General features: G+C 54.8%; 3 protein-coding genes and 1 long non-coding RNA gene across 4 annotated transcripts in view; 1 reads left to right on the plus strand and 3 right to left on the minus strand.

The window, feature by feature from the left end:
- LOC145534149 (uncharacterized) overlaps positions 1-21,298 on the plus strand; it is a 541,812-nt gene that overhangs the window by 395,693 nt on the left and 124,821 nt on the right. The window contains exons 44-45 of the long non-coding RNA XR_014074275.1: positions 6,351-6,462; positions 13,998-14,109. This is a non-coding gene — a long non-coding RNA (uncharacterized LOC145534149). The remainder of the gene's footprint in view (positions 1-6,350; positions 6,463-13,997; positions 14,110-21,298) is intronic.
- LOC145533907 (uncharacterized) lies at positions 847-5,688 on the minus strand. The gene is made up of 3 exons (XM_081561253.1): positions 2,472-5,688; positions 1,760-2,072; positions 847-1,507 (listed from the first exon to the last, which is right to left on the minus strand). Exons 1-3 carry the CDS (start codon positions 2,706-2,708, stop codon positions 879-881), a joined length of 1,179 nt encoding a protein of 392 aa, XP_081417379.1. The 5' UTR covers positions 2,709-5,688; the 3' UTR covers positions 847-878.
- Positions 8,496-13,571, minus strand: LOC145533886 (uncharacterized). The gene is made up of 3 exons (XM_081561231.1): positions 10,113-13,571; positions 9,401-9,713; positions 8,496-9,148 (listed from the first exon to the last, which is right to left on the minus strand). Exons 1-3 carry the CDS (start codon positions 10,347-10,349, stop codon positions 8,520-8,522), a joined length of 1,179 nt encoding a protein of 392 aa, XP_081417357.1. The 5' UTR covers positions 10,350-13,571; the 3' UTR covers positions 8,496-8,519.
- LOC145534007 (uncharacterized) lies at positions 16,143-21,218 on the minus strand. Its single transcript, XM_081561370.1, has 3 exons — positions 17,760-21,218; positions 17,048-17,360; positions 16,143-16,795 (listed from the first exon to the last, which is right to left on the minus strand). The coding sequence occupies exons 1-3, from the start codon at positions 17,994-17,996 to the stop codon at positions 16,167-16,169; spliced, it is 1,179 nt and encodes a 392-aa protein (XP_081417496.1). The 5' UTR covers positions 17,997-21,218; the 3' UTR covers positions 16,143-16,166.

The raw sequence follows: 21,298 nt of genomic DNA on the forward strand, positions 1-21,298 counted from the left end.
CATGAGAACACCTGAGCTGCCTTCATGAGTGAATGGTGTGGGGGCAGAGGAAGAGAAGCCGGTCTGCTCCCTCGTGTGGTGCCCCGGGCAGGTTGTCCCCAGAGGAAACCCTTACGACGGTGAGGACTATCACTGCTGTTTCCCAAGGGGTTCCGTCGGTGCGTGTCTTCCCCGGAGCGGTCAGGCCGTCTCTCAAGTACACGGGCCATGGGCATTGCCTCTCCTTGGAACTTCCCATGTGTTTCTCTTTTTTATGGAACAGTGATTTTCTAGAGGGGTTCTGGGCCACAAGGATGTTGGGTCATTTTCTAGCCTTCTGTCATGAAGAACGCTTTCCTGGGTGTTGGGGTGGTTTGTTGTTCCAGCTCCCTTTCTTGGCTTCTTTTGGGAGCTGGTGCAACAAGACGAGCTCAGCCTCTGCCTTCTGGCTGAGATGTCACCCTTGACACAGCAATGCCTGCCTGGAGATAATGATGGCAGTTGCCAAAAGGGCTTCGTTTGGCACATGGTATCTTGAAAGGACGTACACCGTCCTTTCAGATATCAAAGGCTAGTTCAAATGACATACAAATGAGAACTCTCCAATGGAGTCTTACAGTAGTTGGAGAGTCCAAAAAACACTCCGTCAGTCATTTCACTGAGAGTCATTGATTGGGGACACCAAGAATATAGGAAGGAATGCACAAAGAAAGGATGAAATTGTGTTCAGGATCGGGGGAAGGGATGAACAGGGCGTGCTTGCCTTGAATCCAGGCTTTGTTGGGGGGGTGGGGCATAAAGATCAAACGGGTCTGAAACTACAAAGTGGTGATGGTAACACAGTATCACCAGAGTTACACAACAGTGTTCCCAAATTGCAACAATGATGAAAAAGTTTACTAATCCCAACTTAACCAACAAAAGTACAGGAAACCATACAAAAAATAAAACATCACCAGAAAGGTGGAAACAAACCAAATGCAAAGCAGTTCAGGGGAAAGGAACTCCATGTCCCCTGGGGGCAGACCGAGTTGCCAGCGTCCACGGTGAGCAGACGGGGATGGAGGCTGCAGAGCCGACCGCTCCCCTGGACGTGGTGTTTCCGGCAAGGGCTCTGGGTGTCTGTCCAGAGCGGGGGCTCGTTCTCCCTGCAGGGGTGGGTGAGTCATCGTGGGCGTCTGGGTGTTGCGCGGGAGCCAGGGCAGGCTCTCCCTGCCGAGGCGGTGACTCCTCCTCTGCCTCGGGTTCTCCTGCCAGAGCCCGAGCAGGTAGAGGTGCACGTGGAGGTGGAGGTTCTGGCTGAGGGGGTGGGACATCAGTGCCTGGGGCTGGGGGTCCTGCAGGCATGGAGATCCGATCTGCCCGGTGTGCTGGCCAGTACCCAGCTGGCCTGGTGTCTCTGCGAGGGCAAGTCTCGGTTCTCCATCTGCCCTCGGTGGATCCCTGGGTCCTGCACCTGGAGCCAGCACCTCTGTAGGGACAGGTCTGGGAAGCGGAGCCTGGTTCCAGTTGGAGGCCAGTGCTAGAGCTGGGGGAGAAGCAAAGTTTGCCCACAGGCCAGCCTTGGCATGTGCGTCTCCCGGGACAGAAAGCTTCCAAGAGATTCCCAAAGAATACCCAGCGTCGGATGTCTTTTGGGACTGAAGTGTGCAAGATGGGGGGCGGGGGGTGTGAGGCCAGCGCTTGCTGCAGGCCCAGCAGCAGCTTTCGGGGACTCGTCCCTGTGTAGCTCAGCACCCCCTCCCCACACACTCCCGTGCACCAGCCCCAGCGTCCTCACCTCTGTGCTCTGGCGTGCTGGGCTCCAGGTCCTCCTGCTGCCTCAGAGGCCGGGGTTCTCGGGACTCTGGGTCGGAGCCGGGTGTGCTGAGCTCCGTGGCAGCCTCAGACTGGGCCGCCGGGTGTATCCTGGGCGGTGTCTCGGCAGCAGGCCTTCCCCGCCTCCGCTTCTCCCCCGGTGGGGCTGATGCCTCCGTGGGCACGCTCACCTGGAGCCTGCACTGGGCCTCACGGGCGGGGGGGTGGTGCTCCGACCCCTCCCTCCGGGAGGTGGATGGGGTGTCCCCGTCCTCGGCCTCATCACGTGGGAAGCTCTGCAACGACAGTGACCGTCAGCCAGCCATGCTAGGAGTTTTCCGAGCTGGGCCTGGGCAGTGGAGCCGCTGCTTCTGCCTGCTCGAACTTCTCTTCCCAGAAGGGTCAGAGACGTGTGTCTGCTCAGATCCCCACCCGGGAGGAAAGAGTCCCACCTGAGGGTGTGAGGTCCGCCTGGGCGGCCGCCGCTGCCCGCACTCTCCCCATCCCGCCCAGCCTGCTCTCCCCTGGGGTGTGGACACAACTTGTCCGCAGGCTTCTGACCCCACATCCGCCTGGGCTTCCTTGAGGGAGACACACCCCAAGAAACCCGCATCCACACACACAGGCAAAGGACCCGGTGTTTCCGGGTGGCATGGGAGAGGCGGCCTGGTCCGTCCTGGGGCTCCCCGTGTTACCTTTCTGTTTCTCCGGGCAAAGGGCCAGAGGCCTCTCGGGGGTGTCCTGAGCCAACGTCGACAGGGTGCCCGCGCACACTGCCTGTGAGCACTCCTGAGGCCCCGGCCTCTGGGCAGGGGCAAACAGCAGAACATCCTGGCAGCCAGTGAACTGGCTGGGGGCTCCTCTCCGCTCTGGAGGCCTGGATACCCGGGCTGCGGGTTCTGTTGGGTTCTGTTGCCGGCAGGTGACATCATCTCCTGGGGTTCGTGCTGAGGTCCCTTCCCCAAAACTTCCCAAGGGAATCTCTGGGTTTCTGACTGCTCGACCACCCCCCTTAGGCCATGTGCAGGCACAGTGACACCCACACAGCCCAGCCCACAGCCCTGGGGAGGCCTGGGTTCAGCCAGGGCCTGAGCTCCGAGGACCCCACTGCTCTCAGACCAGGCTCCTTCTTCTCATAAGTGGTGTGGCCCTGGACAAGCATATGCCCCTCAGGGTTGCCCCAGTCTCTCCATCTGCAGAGTGGTGGTCATTCTCCCATCTGCTTCCTAGGTCTGTCGGCCTACGAGCAGCTCCATGCCTTTCCACCTGGGGCCGATATCACGTGGAGCTTGTGCGCTGAGACTTCAGAAAGAAAGATTCCATCCAGGGCTGACACAGCACAGAATGGGGCAGAACGAGGCCTGGATGTGCCGTGGTACCCAGGAAAAGGCACTCCCCCTCCTGACTGTTTTGAGACCCCGCATCCAAGTTGGAGGACCGAAAGGAAGACTCGAAGGTCTCCCTCTCTTATAGAAAAGAGTAGCCAACTTTCTGCTCCTCTGTTTCCATTGAGATTCTGTTCAAGTGTCCCAGCTCGGCTTCTGCGGGTGGCTGAGCTTCTAATGGCTCCCTGCGTTCTTGTCTTTTCCTCTCCAAACCTTCCGTCCTTTCCCCCCTTCTGGGGTGGAAGGGCGCTGTCATTGCTTCTACCTTCGAGGCAGATTGAGGAAAAGTCTGGACCGTCGACTCCTTTCCTCTCTTTGGTTCCGTGTCTCTCTCTGGCTGTGTCCCTCTCTTTTCCTTTCTCAGTTCCGTCTGTGTCTTCCTCTTTCTCTCTCGTGTGTGGATGGATGGATGCTAGGGATGCACATGTATATGATTAGATGAGGGTTATGTTTTAGGGATAGGTTAGAGGGAGAGAAAGGCTTTAGGTCGGAGTTGGTCATGGGGGAAGGGTCAAGGGTGGTGGTGGTGTTGTTTCTTGGAATCTGAGTGCTGTGCATTCTTCGTCTCTTTCCATATGAACCCCTTCTCAGATACACCACTTGCAAGGAGTCTCTCATGTTCTGTTTCCTATCTTTTGCATTTGTGAATGCTTAGCTTCTCTGTTGTGAAGAGGTTCCATTGGATGGAAACCCATGGGTGTACTTCGTGTACCTCTTTGCCTTACTTGAAGAGACCCATTTCGACCTCCGCCCAGCAAATGGCAAGGAGACTCTGATGTTAAGGAGCCTTTGACCTACGCTTCTTTCTAGCTATCTCATGACATCAGTCTTTAGGGTGAGGTTTTCCCCCTATATTGAGGTGGTATGAGATCAAAACCAATAGCGTTCTTCAGATGTAGCTGTCTGGTTTTCCCATGGACATTGATTGAAGAGGCTTTCTTGTTCCCATTTGGATATTCTCCCCTTCTGTGTCAGAGATGAGTTGACCATGGATGCTGGGGTTTGTTTCTGGACCCTCCACTTTATTCCATCGATCTGGATCTGTGTGTGTTGTTGTATTCCCAATAGCATACTGTCCTGCTGCTGCTGCTGCGGCTAAGTCACTTCAGTCGTGTCTGACTCTGCGTGACCCCATGGCCTGCAGCCTACCAGGCTCCTCCGTCCAGGACGTTTTCCAGGCAAGAGTACTGGAGTGGGTCGCCATTGCCTTCTCCGATACTCTCCTGAGGATCCTAGTTTGGTCGTCTAATTTCCTTTCACACAACCTTGGATGTCCGTATCGGGGCTTTTTCGTCGGATTGTATTGACAGTTTAGGCTCTTTTCTGTCTCCGTACCCCTTTTGCAATTCTTTGTTCGGTGCGAAAATGCATTGGCATTTTGGGAGGAATAGCATCGAAGCTGTGGATTGCCTTGTGGGGCTGTGACATCATTTTCCCAATAGGAATTCTTTCAAGCCCTGAGCACAGCTTCTCTTTCCAGTGATTGGTGTGGGCTTGATCTTCCTTCTTCCATCTCTCGCCGTTTTGTGAGAACAGGTCCATCCTTCCCTTCTGGGTTAGATGGACTGGTGGGTATCACTTCAGTGAATGGCATTGTCAGTGGGGGTGATAATTCCCTTCTCGTTGGAAGACTTTGCTGTGAGTATTAGAAATGCAAGTGACTTCTCTTCCCCTTCCTCCCTGTCCATCTCTCAGAGCCACCGGGAAACAGAGGCCTCATCCACGGTCACACAGGCCTGAGGGGGTGCAACTAGACCGTTGTTTCTTCAGGCCCTCAGTGCTGGACATCATCCGGGATCCTCTGTGTGTGTCTTCCTCAGTCTGGTGTCCCTTCAGACCTTTCCCTAGTTTTCACAGGCTTGTTGCGTTGGTGTTCTTTGTCTGTTTGGAGACACATCCTTGATAAGCTTTGTGTTTCCACTCATTCGTCTCGCGATGTATGACCTGTCTTTTGCTTTTGTCATGAGGTCTTTCCCACAGTAGATATCTTTGATTTTGCAAAGTCCACTGTATTCTCTGGGTTTTTTTTTTTTGTGGACTGGCTTTTAGTTTTGTGTGTGAAGACTCAAAGCACGTGTCCGGTTTCTGCTCATTGTTCTTCGAGATTTGTGACAAGTTTTCATGGAAAGTTTGTCTAGGGATAACTGGAAGTGAACTCGGTGTAAGGTGTCAAGTCTCCATCTCCATTCCTGTCATCCCCTGCAGTTTCCAATTCCCTGTTCCTGAGTGGTTTTAGAGACCTTGTGGGGAGTTTGGTTGCATTGGAGTTTGCATTTCCACCTTGATTCGATTCACACTGTTCTGCCCTCAGGGACACTGTCAAGGGGGAGTGAGGAGCAGCCTGCACTTCCAGCAGTGACCACACGGTGGGGCGAGTGCTGCTCTCCCCTCAGGGAGCCCCAGGCCACAGGCATCCCAGTGAGGAGCCAGCTCTGTGCTCAGCTGAAAGGAGTTAGTCTCTCAGGAGCCTCTGAGCCCTTGCCTTTGGATCACCCAGGGTGGGCATTTACTGGGACAGAAAAAATTGCCCTGAATTCCATGGATGGAAGAGCCTGGCTGTGTAGAGTTCGTGAGTTGCCGCGAATCAGACACAACTGAGGACACAAAAATTCTATAGATTAAAACACTTTTTGGGGGTGGGGGGGAGTGAAAGGGGGGGATGTGGGTTTTTTTGTCTTATATAATAGCCAAGGGAAATCTAGTATAAACCTAAATTCACATAGACGGGAAAGGTATAGCTCTCCGTCACCGTATTAAAAAAAAAAAAAAAACTACTAAACTTTTCTGAAAGTTTATTTAGTAGCTTCCTTGAGCAGTTCATTGTGAAGCATTTTTTTTTTTCTGTGACATTGGCCTCATTAAAAAGCACGGTTTGCCTTTACTGGATAATTCTGTTCATTGGTTTCTTAGGGAACCTTGGTAATATTTGAGTTTCCTGGGGAGTATGGTCACATGACCTGGCCCTGGCCAATCGGTGCGTTCCACCTCCCTGGCCACTGTGATTGGCTCCGGGCTGGGGCAGTGCCCAATCGGGGCCCAGGGCCGGGCCTCCCGTTGGAAGCCAGGGGAAGACGAGCTGTCGTCCTGCTGGGGTAGGGGAAGGGGTGGGGCCGGGGGAGGTCAGGCTCCAGCAGTGGGAGGGGCGTGAGGCCCGCCTGCGGCAGTTGGTGACCTTCCTGCTCCCCTCAGGGCAGAGCCGCCGGCCTGAGAATGAGGGCGCTGCTGAGCCCAGGGCCTGGGATGGCCCGTTGCTGCTGTGGTCCCAGAGCTCCACCCGAGACCTGAGGGAAGCCGTCTGCCCGTGAGTCCTCTCCCGCTTGTCTGTCAGCTTGTTTGAACCATGCTGGGTTTTCTGCCCAGCTGGCTAAGGGGAGTCCCTGGAAATGCAAGGGTGTGGGTTTTGGCAGACTTCAGGGAAGACATGCCAGATGAGCCTGGGAGACTCCAGCTTAATCTGGATTCAGGAGATATCTCTTCGGGCCAGCTAGTAATTGTAGGATAAGCCTAATGAGTCTTCACAGGATGAAGAGAGTAACGTGCCAAGGTAGCAATCGATGTCCTCATTCGAGAGGATGAAGCTGGTGCTCAGAGAAGGGGGGAACTTGGCCACAGCAAGGAGGTGTGCACCCAGACAGAACCCCCAGATCCGGCCATTGGAGCTCAGGGAGGCCACTGGTGTGGCTTGTCCCTGTGGCAGGGGCCGAGGCACGCAGCCCACCCTGATTCCTGCGGGGGCCTGACTTGGGAAGTGCCATCTGGTAGCTTTGAGACTCACCAAACCAAATTGCACTGGAGAGAGGAGGGACACCTTCCTTCATCCACCCCCCACCCCCGCCGGATTCCCACATACCCTGACCCCTTTCTCCCGATTTCGGAGCCATTTCCAGAGTCCCGCTCATATGACCTCATTCGAAGTGCACTGTGGACGAGCTGCCATCTGCAGCTACTACCACAGCGGCCAAGGGCTTTAGCTCCCGACTACCTCCCTTCCTTTGGAACTTGGGGGCCCTCTACTCCCCACTTGCACACCACAGACCTTTGCTGAGGATTGTGGGGACCCTCACTCAGTTTGCAGTACGTTGTAGCCATCCCTGTCCTCTCTATACCTCCCTTGAAACTCAGCTTGTGAGCTCCTTTGGAGCAGCGTGGCCCACCTGGCTGCAACGGAAGAGACACAGCTGACAGTGAAACAACAGCTTAGATCTGAGACCCGGAAAGCTCTGTCAGAAGGGACCTCCCTCTTCACACCGTAGAGGCTGTAGGAGGCGCCAGGCTTTCGAACCAGTGCTGGGGCCAAAATGACTCCACAGCTGTTTTCCTTCCTGGGGAGGGTTCTGGCTCGAGTGGGAATGGCTCAAGTCTCCTAAGGTTCTGCAAGCCCACTGTGTGCAGATTCACGGTACACAGAGAGGAGAAGGTGGAGTCCTGCCCTGTAGGTGGTCACAGCTCACGGATGAGCCAGGCAGGCAGGCAGGCAGGGCATGAGAACACCTGAGCTGCCTTCATGAGTGAATGGTGTGGGGGCAGAGGAAGAGAAGCCGGTCTGCTCCCTCGTGTGGTGCCCCGGGCAGGTTGTCCCCAGAGGAAACCCTTACGACGGTGAGGACTATCACTGCTGTTTCCCAAGGGGTTCCGTCGGTGCGTGTCTTCCCCGGAGCGGTCAGGCCGTCTCTCAAGTACACGGGCCATGGGCATTGCCTCTCCTTGGAACTTCCCATGTGTTTCTCTTTTTTATGGAACAGTGATTTTCTAGAGGGGTTCTGGGCCACAAGGATGTTGGGTCATTTTCTAGCCTTCTGTCATGAAGAACGCTTTCCTGGGTGTTGGGGTGGTTTGTTGTTCCAGCTCCCTTTCTTGGCTTCTTTTGGGAGCTGGTGCAACAAGACGAGCTCAGCCTCTGCCTTCTGGCTGAGATGTCACCCTTGACACAGCAATGCCTGCCTGGAGATAATGATGGCAGTTGCCAAAAGGGCTTCGTTTGGCACATGGTATCTTGAAAGGACGTACACCGTCCTTTCAGATATCAAAGGCTAGTTCAAATGACATACAAATGAGAACTCTCCAATGGAGTCTTACAGTAGTTGGAGAGTCCAAAAAACACTCCGTCAGTCATTTCACTGAGAGTCATTGATTGGGGACACCAAGAATATAGGAAGGAATGCACAAAGAAAGGATGAAATTGTGTTCAGGATCGGGGGAAGGGATGAACAGGGCGTGCTTGCCTTGAATCCAGGCTTTGTTGGGGGGGTGGGGCATAAAGATCAAACGGGTCTGAAACTACAAAGTGGTGATGGTAACACAGTATCACCAGAGTTACACAACAGTGTTCCCAAATTGCAACAATGATGAAAAAGTTTACTAATCCCAACTTAACCAACAAAAGTACAGGAAACCATACAAAAAATAAAACATCACCAGAAAGGTGGAAACAAACCAAATGCAAAGCAGTTCAGGGGAAAGGAACTCCATGTCCCCTGGGGGCAGACCGAGTTGCCAGCGTCCACGGTGAGCAGACGGGGATGGAGGCTGCAGAGCCGACCGCTCCCCTGGACGTGGTGTTTCCGGCAAGGGCTCTGGGTGTCTGTCCAGAGCGGGGGCTCGTTCTCCCTGCAGGGGTGGGTGAGTCATCGTGGGCGTCTGGGTGTTGCGCGGGAGCCAGGGCAGGCTCTCCCTGCCGAGGCGGTGACTCCTCCTCTGCCTCGGGTTCTCCTGCCAGAGCCCGAGCAGGTAGAGGTGCACGTGGAGGTGGAGGTTCTGGCTGAGGGGGTGGGACATCAGTGCCTGGGGCTGGGGGTCCTGCAGGCATGGAGATCCGATCTGCCCGGTGTGCTGGCCAGTACCCAGCTGGCCTGGTGTCTCTGCGAGGGCAAGTCTCGGTTCTCCATCTGCCCTCGGTGGATCCCTGGGTCCTGCACCTGGAGCCAGCACCTCTGTAGGGACAGGTCTGGGAAGCGGAGCCTGGTTCCAGTTGGAGGCCAGTGCTAGAGCTGGGGGAGAAGCAAAGTTTGCCCACAGGCCAGCCTTGGCATGTGCGTCTCCCGGGACAGAAAGCTTCCAAGAGATTCCCAAAGAATACCCAGCGTCGGATGTCTTTTGGGACTGAAGTGTGCAAGATGGGGGGCGGGGGGTGTGAGGCCAGCGCTTGCTGCAGGCCCAGCAGCAGCTTTCGGGGACTCGTCCCTGTGTAGCTCAGCACCCCCTCCCCACACACTCCCGTGCACCAGCCCCAGCGTCCTCACCTCTGTGCTCTGGCGTGCTGGGCTCCAGGTCCTCCTGCTGCCTCAGAGGCCGGGGTTCTCGGGACTCTGGGTCGGAGCCGGGTGTGCTGAGCTCCGTGGCAGCCTCAGACTGGGCCGCCGGGTGTATCCTGGGCGGTGTCTCGGCAGCAGGCCTTCCCCGCCTCCGCTTCTCCCCCGGTGGGGCTGATGCCTCCGTGGGCACGCTCACCTGGAGCCTGCACTGGGCCTCACGGGCGGGGGGGTGGTGCTCCGACCCCTCCCTCCGGGAGGTGGATGGGGTGTCCCCGTCCTCGGCCTCATCACGTGGGAAGCTCTGCAACGACAGTGACCGTCAGCCAGCCATGCTAGGAGTTTTCCGAGCTGGGCCTGGGCAGTGGAGCCGCTGCTTCTGCCTGCTCGAACTTCTCTTCCCAGAAGGGTCAGAGACGTGTGTCTGCTCAGATCCCCACCCGGGAGGAAAGAGTCCCACCTGAGGGTGTGAGGTCCGCCTGGGCGGCCGCCGCTGCCCGCACTCTCCCCATCCCGCCCAGCCTGCTCTCCCCTGGGGTGTGGACACAACTTGTCCGCAGGCTTCTGACCCCACATCCGCCTGGGCTTCCTTGAGGGAGACACACCCCAAGAAACCCGCATCCACACACACAGGCAAAGGACCCGGTGTTTCCGGGTGGCATGGGAGAGGCGGCCTGGTCCGTCCTGGGGCTCCCCGTGTTACCTTTCTGTTTCTCCGGGCAAAGGGCCAGAGGCCTCTCGGGGGTGTCCTGAGCCAACGTCGACAGGGTGCCCGCGCACACTGCCTGTGAGCACTCCTGAGGCCCCGGCCTCTGGGCAGGGGCAAACAGCAGAACATCCTGGCAGCCAGTGAACTGGCTGGGGGCTCCTCTCCGCTCTGGAGGCCTGGATACCCGGGCTGCGGGTTCTGTTGGGTTCTGTTGCCGGCAGGTGACATCATCTCCTGGGGTTCGTGCTGAGGTCCCTTCCCCAAAACTTCCCAAGGGAATCTCTGGGTTTCTGACTGCTCGACCACCCCCCTTAGGCCATGTGCAGGCACAGTGACACCCACACAGCCCAGCCCACAGCCCTGGGGAGGCCTGGGTTCAGCCAGGGCCTGAGCTCCGAGGACCCCACTGCTCTCAGACCAGGCTCCTTCTTCTCATAAGTGGTGTGGCCCTGGACAAGCATATGCCCCTCAGGGTTGCCCCAGTCTCTCCATCTGCAGAGTGGTGGTCATTCTCCCATCTGCTTCCTAGGTCTGTCGGCCTACGAGCAGCTCCATGCCTTTCCACCTGGGGCCGATATCACGTGGAGCTTGTGCGCTGAGACTTCAGAAAGAAAGATTCCATCCAGGGCTGACACAGCACAGAATGGGGCAGAACGAGGCCTGGATGTGCCGTGGTACCCAGGAAAAGGCACTCCCCCTCCTGACTGTTTTGAGACCCCGCATCCAAGTTGGAGGACCGAAAGGAAGACTCGAAGGTCTCCCTCTCTTATAGAAAAGAGTAGCCAACTTTCTGCTCCTCTGTTTCCATTGAGATTCTGTTCAAGTGTCCCAGCTCGGCTTCTGCGGGTGGCTGAGCTTCTAATGGCTCCCTGCGTTCTTGTCTTTTCCTCTCCAAACCTTCCGTCCTTTCCCCCCTTCTGGGGTGGAAGGGCGCTGTCATTGCTTCTACCTTCGAGGCAGATTGAGGAAAAGTCTGGACCGTCGACTCCTTTCCTCTCTTTGGTTCCGTGTCTCTCTCTGGCTGTGTCCCTCTCTTTTCCTTTCTCAGTTCCGTCTGTGTCTTCCTCTTTCTCTCTCGTGTGTGGATGGATGGATGCTAGGGATGCACATGTATATGATTAGATGAGGGTTATGTTTTAGGGATAGGTTAGAGGGAGAGAAAGGCTTTAGGTCGGAGTTGGTCATGGGGGAAGGGTCAAGGGTGGTGGTGGTGTTGTTTCTTGGAATCTGAGTGCTGTGCATTCTTCGTCTCTTTCCATATGAACCCCTTCTCAGATACACCACTTGCAAGGAGTCTCTCATGTTCTGTTTCCTATCTTTTGCATTTGTGAATGCTTAGCTTCTCTGTTGTGAAGAGGTTCCATTGGATGGAAACCCATGGGTGTACTTCGTGTACCTCTTTGCCTTACTTGAAGAGACCCATTTCGACCTCCGCCCAGCAAATGGCAAGGAGACTCTGATGTTAAGGAGCCTTTGACCTACGCTTCTTTCTAGCTATCTCATGACATCAGTCTTTAGGGTGAGGTTTTCCCCCTATATTGAGGTGGTATGAGATCAAAACCAATAGCGTTCTTCAGATGTAGCTGTCTGGTTTTCCCATGGACATTGATTGAAGAGGCTTTCTTGTTCCCATTTGGATATTCTCCCCTTCTGTGTCAGAGATGAGTTGACCATGGATGCTGGGGTTTGTTTCTGGACCCTCCACTTTATTCCATCGATCTGGATCTGTGTGTGTTGTTGTATTCCCAATAGCATACTGTCCTGCTGCTGCTGCTGCGGCTAAGTCACTTCAGTCGTGTCTGACTCTGCGTGACCCCATGGCCTGCAGCCTACCAGGCTCCTCCGTCCAGGACGTTTTCCAGGCAAGAGTACTGGAGTGGGTCGCCATTGCCTTCTCCGATACTCTCCTGAGGATCCTAGTTTGGTCGTCTAATTTCCTTTCACACAACCTTGGATGTCCGTATCGGGGCTTTTTCGTCGGATTGTATTGACAGTTTAGGCTCTTTTCTGTCTCCGTACCCCTTTTGCAATTCTTTGTTCGGTGCGAAAATGCATTGGCATTTTGGGAGGAATAGCATCGAAGCTGTGGATTGCCTTGTGGGGCTGTGACATCATTTTCCCAATAGGAATTCTTTCAAGCCCTGAGCACAGCTTCTCTTTCCAGTGATTGGTGTGGGCTTGATCTTCCTTCTTCCATCTCTCGCCGTTTTGTGAGAACAGGTCCATCCTTCCCTTCTGGGTTAGATGGACTGGTGGGTATCACTTCAGTGAATGGCATTGTCAGTGGGGGTGATAATTCCCTTCTCGTTGGAAGACTTTGCTGTGAGTATTAGAAATGCAAGTGACTTCTCTTCCCCTTCCTCCCTGTCTATCTCTCAGAGCCACCGGGAAACAGAGGCCTCATCCACGGTCACACAGGCCTGAGGGGGTGCAACTAGACCGTTGTTTCTTCAGGCCCTCAGTGCTGGACATCATCCGGGATCCTCTGTGTGTGTCTTCCTCAGTCTGGTGTCCCTTCAGACCTTTCCCTAGTTTTCACAGGCTTGTTGCGTTGGTGTTCTTTGTCTGTTTGGAGACACATCCTTGATAAGCTTTGTGTTTCCACTCATTCGTCTCGCGATGTATGACCTGTCTTTTGCTTTTGTCATGAGGTCTTTCCCACAGTAGATATCTTTGATTTTGCAAAGTCCACTGTATTCTCTGGGTTTTTTTTTTTTTGTGGACTGGCTTTTAGTTTTGCGTGTGAAGACTCAAAGCACGTGTCCGGTTTCTGCTCATTGTTCTTCGAGATTTGTGACAAGTTTTCATGGAAAGTTTGTCTAGGGATAACTGGAAGTGAACTCGGTGTAAGGTGTCAAGTCTCCATCTCCATTCCTGTCATCCCCTGCAGTTTCCAATTCCCTGTTCCTGAGTGGTTTTAGAGACCTTGTGGGGAGTTTGGTTGCATTGGAGTTTGCATTTCCACCTTGATTCGATTCACACTGTTCTGCCCTCAGGGACACTGTCAAGGGGGAGTGAGGAGCAGCCTGCACTTCCAGCAGTGACCACACGGTGGGGCGAGTGCTGCTCTCCCCTCAGGGAGCCCCAGGCCACAGGCATCCCAGTGAGGAGCCAGCTCTGTGCTCAGCTGAAAGGAGTTAGTCTCTCAGGAGCCTCTGAGCCCTTGCCTTTGGATCACCCAGGGTGGGCATTTACTGGGACAGAAAAAATTGCCCTGAATTCCATGGACGGAAGAGCCTGGCTGTGTAGAGTTCGTGAGTTGCCGCGAATCAGACACAACTGAGGACACAAAAATTCTATAGATTAAAACACTTTTTGGGGGTGGGGGGGAGTGAAAGGGGGGGATGTGGGTTTTTTTGTCTTATATAATAGCCAAGGGAAATCTAGTTTAAACCTAAATTCACATAGACGGGAAAGGTATAGCTCTCCGTCACCCTATTAAAAAAAAAAAAAAAAAAACTACTAAACTTTTCTGAAAGTTTATTTAGTAGCTTCCTTGAGCAGTTCATTGTGAAGCATTTTTTTTTTTTTCTGTGACATTGGCCTCATTAAAAAGCACGGTTTGCCTTTACTGGATAATTCTGTTCATTGGTTTCTTAGGGAACCTTGGTAATATTTGAGTTTCCTGGGGAGTATGGTCACATGACCTGGCCCTGGCCAATCGGTGCGTTCCACCTCCCTGGCCACTGTGATTGGCTCCGGGCTGGGGCAGTGCCCAATCGGGGCCCAGGGCCTGGCCTCCCGTTGGAAGCCAGGGGAAGACGAGCTGTCGTCCTGCTGGGGTAGGGGAAGGGGTGGGGCCGGGGGAGGTCAGGCTCCAGCAGTGGGAGGGGCGTGAGGCCCGCCTGCGGCAGTTGGTGACCTTCCTGCTCCCCTCAGGGCAGAGCCGCCGGCCTGAGAATGAGGGCGCTGCTGAGCCCAGGGCCTGGGATGGCCCGTTGCTGCTGTGGTCCCAGAGCTCCACCCGAGACCTGAGGGAAGCCGTCTGCCCGTGAGTCCTCTCCCGCTTGTCTGTCAGCTTGTTTGAACCATGCTGGGTTTTCTGCCCAGCTGGCTAAGGGGAGTCCCTGGAAATGCAAGGGTGTGGGTTTTGGCAGACTTCAGGGAAGACATGCCAGATGAGCCTGGGAGACTCCAGCTTAATCTGGATTCAGGAGATATCTCTTCGGGCCAGCTAGTAATTGTAGGATAAGCCTAATGAGTCTTCACAGGATGAAGAGAGTAACGTGCCAAGGTAGCAATCGATGTCCTCATTCGAGAGGATGAAGCTGGTGCTCAGAGAAGGGGGGAACTTGGCCACAGCAAGGAGGTGTGCACCCAGACAGAACCCCCAGATCCGGCCATTGGAGCTCAGGGAGGCCACTGGTGTGGCTTGTCCCTGTGGCAGGGGCCGAGGCACGCAGCCCACCCTGATTCCTGCGGGGGCCTGACTTGGGAAGTGCCATCTGGTAGCTTTGAGACTCACCAAACCAAATTGCACTGGAGAGAGGAGGGACACCTTCCTTCATCCACCCCCCACCCCCGCCGGATTCCCACATACCCTGACCCCTTTCTCCCGATTTCGGAGCCATTTCCAGAGTCCCGCTCATATGACCTCATTCGAAGTGCACTGTGGACGAGCTGCCATCTGCAGCTACTACCACAGCGGCCAAGGGCTTTAGCTCCCGACTACCTCCCTTCCTTTGGAACTTGGGGGCCCTCTACTCCCCACTTGCACACCACAGACCTTTGCTGAGGATTGTGGGGACCCTCACTCAGTTTGCAGTACGTTGTAGCCATCCCTGTCCTCTCTATACCTCCCTTGAAACTCAGCTTGTGAGCTCCTTTGGAGCAGCGTGGCCCACCTGGCTGCAACGGAAGAGACACAGCTGACAGTGAAACAACAGCTTAGATCTGAGACCCGGAAAGCTCTGTCAGAAGGGACCTCCCTCTTCACACCGTAGAGGCTGTAGGAGGCGCCAGGCTTTCGAACCAGTGCTGGGGCCAAAATGACTCCACAGCTGTTTTCCTTCCTGGGGAGGGTTCTGGCTCGAGTGGGAATGGCTCAAGTCTCCTAAGGTTCTGCAAGCCCACTGTGTGCAGATTCACGGTACACAGAGAGGAGAAGGTGGAGTCCTGCCCTGTAGGTGGTCACAGCTCACGGATGAGCCAGGCAGGCAGGCAGGCAGGGCATGAGAACACCTGAGCTGCCTTCATGAGTGAATGGTGTGGGGGCAGAGGAAGAGAAGCCGGTCTGCTCCCTCGTGTGGTGCCCCGGGCAGGTTGTCCCCAGAGGAAACCCTTACGACGGTGAGGACTATCACTGCTGTTTCCCAAGGGGTTCCGTCAGTGCGTGTCTTCCCCGGAGCGGTCAGGCCGTCTCTCAAGTACACGGGCCATGGGCATTGCCTCTCCTTGGAACTTCCCATGTGTTTCTCTTTTTTATGGAACAGTGATTTTCTAGAGGGGTTCTGGGCCACAAGGATGTTGGGTCATTTTCTAGCCTTCTGTCATGAAGAACGCTTTCCTGGGTGTTGGGGTGGTTTGTTGTTCCAGCTCCCTTTCTTGGCTTCTTTTGGGAGCTGGTGCAACAAGACGAGCTCAGCCTCTGCCTTCTGGCTGAGATGTCACCCTTGACACAGCAATGCCTGCCTGGAGATAATGATGGCAGTTGCCAAAAGGGCTTCGTTTGGCACATGGTATCTTGAAAGGACGTACACCGTCCTTTCAGATATCAAAGGCTAGTTCAAATGACATACAAATGAGAACTCTCCAATGGAGTCTTACAGTAGTTGGAGAGTCCAAAAAACACTCCGTCAGTCATTTCACTGAGAGTCATTGATTGGGGACACCAAGAATATAGGAAGGAATGCACAAAGAAAGGATGAAATTGTGTTCAGGATCGGGGGAAGGGATGAACAGGGCGTGCTTGCCTTGAATCCAGGCTTTGTTGGGGGGGTGGGGCATAAAGATCAAACGGGTCTGAAACTACAAAGTGGTGATGGTAACACAGTATCACCAGAGTTACACAACAGTGTTCCCAAATTGCAACAATGATGAAAAAGTTTACTAATCCCAACTTAACCAACAAAAGTACAGGAAACCATACAAAAAATAAAACATCACCAGAAAGGTGGAAACAAACCAAATGCAAAGCAGTTCAGGGGAAAGGAACTCCATGTCCCCTGGGGGCAGACCGAGTTGCCAGCGTCCACGGTGAGCAGACGGGGATAGAGGCTGCAGAGGCGACCGCTCCCCTGGACGTGGTGTTTCCGGCAAGGGCTCTGGGTGTCTGTCCAGAGCGGGGGCTCGTTCTCCCTGCAGGGGTGGGTGAGTCATCGTGGGCGTCTGGGTGTTGCGCGGGAGCCAGGGCAGGCTCTCCCTGCCGAGGCGGTGACTCCTCCTCTGCCTCGGGTTCTCCTGCCAGAGCCCGAGCAGGTAGAGGTGCACGTGGAGGTGGAGGTTCTGGCTGAGGGGGTGGGACATCAGTGCCTGGGGCTGGGGGTCCTGCAGGCATGGAGATCCGATCTGCCCGGTGTGCTGGCCAGTACCCAGCTGGCCTGGTGTCTCTGCGAGGGCAAGTCTCGGTTCTCCATCTGCCCTCGGTGGATCCCTGGGTCCTGCACCTGGAGCCAGCACCTCTGTAGGGACAGGTCTGGGAAGCGGAGCCTGGTTCCAGTTGGAGGCCAGTGCTAGAGCTGGGGGAGAAGCAAAGTTTGCCCACAGGCCAGCCTTGGCATGTGCGTCTCCCGGGACAGAAAGCTTCCAAGAGATTCCCAAAGAATACCCAGCGTCGGATGTCTTTTGGGACTGAAGTGTGCAAGATGGGGGGCGGGGGGTGTGAGGCCAGCGCTTGCTGCAGGCCCAGCAGCAGCTTTCGGGGACTCGTCCCTGTGTAGCTCAGCACCCCCTCCCCACACACTCCCGTGCACCAGCCCCAGCGTCCTCACCTCTGTGCTCTGGCGTGCTGGGCTCCAGGTCCTCCTGCTGCCTCAGAGGCCGGGGTTCTCGGGACTCTGGGTCGGAGCCGGGTGTGCTGAGCTCCGTGGCAGCCTCAGACTGGGCCGCCGGGTGTATCCTGGGCGGTGTCTCGGCAGCAGGCCTTCCCCGCCTCCGCTTCTCCCCCGGTGGGGCTGATGCCTCCGTGGGCACGCTCACCTGGAGCCTGCACTGGGCCTCACGGGCGGGGGGGTGGTGCTCCGACCCCTCCCTCCGGGAGGTGGATGGGGTGTCCCCGTCCTCGGCCTCATCACGTGGGAAGCTCTGCAACGACAGTGACCGTCAGCCAGCCATGCTAGGAGTTTTCCGAGCTGGGCCTGGGCAGTGGAGCCGCTGCTTCTGCCTGCTCGAACTTCTCTTCCCAGAAGGGTCAGAGACGTGTGTCTGCTCAGATCCCCACCCGGGAGGAAAGAGTCCCACCTGAGGGTGTGAGGTCCGCCTGGGCGGCCGCCGCTGCCCGCACTCTCCCCATCCCGCCCAGCCTGCTCTCCCCTGGGGTGTGGACACAACTTGTCCGCAGGCTTCTGACCCCACATCCGCCTGGGCTTCCTTGAGGGAGACACACCCCAAGAAACCCGCATCCACACACACAGGCAAAGGACCCGGTGTTTCCGGGTGGCATGGGAGAGGCGGCCTGGTCCGTCCTGGGGCTCCCCGTGTTACCTTTCTGTTTCTCCGGGCAAAGGGCCAGAGGCCTCTCGGGGGTGTCCTGAGCCAACGTCGACAGGGTGCCCGCGCACACTGCCTGTGAGCACTCCTGAGGCCCCGGCCTCTGGGCAGGGGCAAACAGCAGAACATCCTGGCAGCCAGTGAACTGGCTGGGGGCTCCTCTCCGCTCTGGAGGCCTGGATACCCGGGCTGCGGGTTCTGTTGGGTTCTGTTGCCGGCAGGTGACATCATCTCCTGGGGTTCGTGCTGAGGTCCCTTCCCCAAAACTTCCCAAGGGAATCTCTGGGTTTCTGACTGCTCGACCACCCCCCTTAGGCCATGTGCAGGCACAGTGACACCCACACAGCCCAGCCCACAGCCCTGGGGAGGCCTGGGTTCAGCCAGGGCCTGAGCTCCGAGGACCCCACTGCTCTCAGACCAGGCTCCTTCTTCTCATAAGTGGTGTGGCCCTGGACAAGCATATGCCCCTCAGGGTTGCCCCAGTCTCTCCATCTGCAGAGTGGTGGTCATTCTCCCATCTGCTTCCTAGGTCTGTCGGCCTACGAGCAGCTCCATGCCTTTCCACCTGGGGCCGATATCACGTGGAGCTTGTGCGCTGAGACTTCAGAAAGAAAGATTCCATCCAGGGCTGACACAGCACAGAATGGGGCAGAACGAGGCCTGGATGTGCCGTGGTACCCAGGAAAAGGCACTCCCCCTCCTGACTGTTTTGAGACCCCGCATCCAAGTTGGAGGACCGAAAGGAAGACTCGAAGGTCTCCCTCTCTTATAGAAAAGAGTAGCCAACTTTCTGCTCCTCTGTTTCCATTGAGATTCTGTTCAAGTGTCCCAGCTCGGCTTCTGCGGGTGGCTGAGCTTCTAATGGCTCCCTGCGTTCTTGTCTTTTCCTCTCCAAACCTTCCGTCCTTTTCCCCCTTCTGGGGTGGAAGGGCGCTGTCATTGCTTCTACCTTCGAGGCAGATTGAGGAAAAGTCTGGACCGTCGACTCCTTTCCTCTCTTTGGTTCCGTGTCTCTCTCTGGCTGTGTCCCTCTCTTTTCCTTTCTCAGTTCCGTCTGTGTCTTCCTCTTTCTCTCTCGTGTGTGGATGGATGGATGCTAGGGATGCACATGTATATGATTAGATGAGGGTTATGTTTTAGGGATAGGTTAGAGGGAGAGAAAGGCTTTAGGTCGGAGTTGGTCATGGGGGAAGGGTCAAGGGTGGTGGTGGTGTTGTTTCTTGGAATCTGAGTGCTGTGCATTCTTCGTCTCTTTCCATATGAACCCCTTCTCAGATACACCACTTGCAAGGAGTCTCTCATGTTCTGTTTCCTATCTTTTGCATTTGTGAATGCTTAGCTTCTCTGTTGTGAAGAGGTTCCATTGGATGGAAACCCATGGGTGTACTTCGTGTACCTCTTTGCCTTACTTGAAGAGACCCATTTCGACCTCCGCCCAGCAAATGGCAAGGAGACTCTGATGTTAAGGAGCCTTTGACCTACGCTTCTTTCTAGCTATCTCATGACATCAGTCTTTAGGGTGAGGTTTTCCCCCTATATTGAGGTGGTATGAGATCAAAACCAATAGCGTTCTTCAGATGTAGCTGTCTGGTTTTCCCATGGACATTGATTGAAGAGGCTTTCTTGTTCCCATTTGGATATTCTCCCCTTCTGTGTCAGAGATGAGTTGACCATGGATGCTGGGGTTTGTTTCTGGACCCTCCACTTTATTCCATCGATCTGGATCTGTGTGTGTTGTTGTATTCCCAATAGCATACTGTCCTGCTGCTGCTGCTGCGGCTAAGTCACTTCAGTCGTGTCTGACTCTGCGTGACCCCATGGCCTGCAGCCTACCAGGCTCCTCCGTCCAGGACGTTTTCCAGGCAAGAGTACTGGAGTGGGTCGCCATTGCCTTCTCCGATACTCTCCTGAGGATCCTAGTTTGGTCGTCTAATTTCCTTTCACACAACCTTGGATGTCCGTATCGGGGCTTTTTCGTCGGATTGTATTGACAGTTTAGGCTCTTTTCTGTCTCCGTACCCCTTTTGCAATTCTTTGTTCGGTGCGAAAATGCATTGGCATTTTGGGAGGAATAGCATCGAAGCTGTGGATTGCCTTGTGGGGCTGTGACATCATTTTCCCAATAGGAATTCTTTCAAGCCCTGAGCACAGCTTCTCTTTCCAGTGATTGGTGTGGGCTTGATCTTCCTTCTTCCATCTCTCGCCGTTTTGTGAGAACAGGTCCATCCTTCCCTTCTGGGTTAGATGGACTGGTGGGTATCACTTCAGTGAATGGCATTGTCAGTGGGGGTGATAATTCCCTTCTCGTTGGAAGACTTTGCTGTGAGTATTAGAAATGCAAGTGACTTCTCTTCCCCTTCCTCCCTGTCCATCTCTCAGAGCCACCGGGAAACAGAGGCCTCATCCACGGTCACACAGGCCTGAGGGGGTGCAACTAGACCGTTGTTTCTTCAGGCCCTCAGTGCTGGACATCATCCGGGATCCTCTGTGTGTGTCTTCCTCAGTCTGGTGTCCCTTCAGACCTTTCCCTAGTTTTCACAGGCTTGTTGCGTTGGTGTTCTTTGTCTGTTTGGAGACACATCCTTGATAAGCTTTGTGTTTCCACTCATTCGTCTCGCGATGTATGACCTGTCTTTTGCTTTTGTCATGAGGTCTTTCCCACAGTAGATATCTTTGATTTTGCAAAGTCCACTGTATTCTCTGGGTTTTTTTTTTTTTTGTGGACTGGCTTTTAGTTTTGCGTGTGAAGACTCAAAGCACGTGTCCGGTTTCTGCTCATTGTTCTTCGAGATTTGTGACAAGTTTTCATGGAAAGTTTGTCTAGGGATAACTGGAAGTGAACTCGGTGTAAGGTGTCAAGTCTCCATCTCCATTCCTGTCATCCCCTGCAGTTTCCAATTCCCTGTTCCTGAGTGGTTTTAGAGACCTTGTGGGGAGTTTGGTTGCATTGGAGTTTGCATTTCCACCTTGATTCGATTCACACTGTTCTGCCCTCAGGGACACTGTCAAGGGGGAGTGAGGAGCAGCCTGCACTTCCAGCAGTGACCACACGGTGGGGCGAGTGCTGCTCTCCCCTCAGGGAGCCCCAGGCCACAGGCATCCCAGTGAGGAGCCAGCTCTGTGCTCAGCTGAAAGGAGTTAGTCTCTCAGGAGCCTCTGAGCCCTTGCCTTTGGATCACCCAGGGTGGGCATTTACTGGGACAGAAAAAATTGCCCTGAATTCCATGGACGGAAGAGCCTGGCTGTGTAGAGTTCGTGAGTTGCCGCGAATCAGACACAACTGAGGACACAAAAATTCTATAGATTAAAACACTTTTTGGGGGTGGGGGGGAGTGAAAGGGGGGGATGTGGGTTTTTTTGTCTTATATAATAGCCAAGGGAAATCTAGTTTAAACCTAAATTCACATAGACGGGAAAGGTATAGCTCTCCGTCACCCTATTAAAAAAAAAAAAAAAAAACTACTAAACTTTTCTGAAAGTTTATTTAGTAGCTTCCTTGAGCAGTTCATTGTGAAGCATTTTTTTTTTTTTCT

Source organism: Giraffa tippelskirchi, chromosome 14, assembly GCF_054371585.1.
Source record: "Giraffa tippelskirchi isolate mGirTip1 chromosome 14, T2T-mGirTip1v1.2.pri, whole genome shotgun sequence".
NCBI classification, from domain to species: Eukaryota; Metazoa; Chordata; class Mammalia; order Artiodactyla; family Giraffidae; genus Giraffa; species Giraffa tippelskirchi.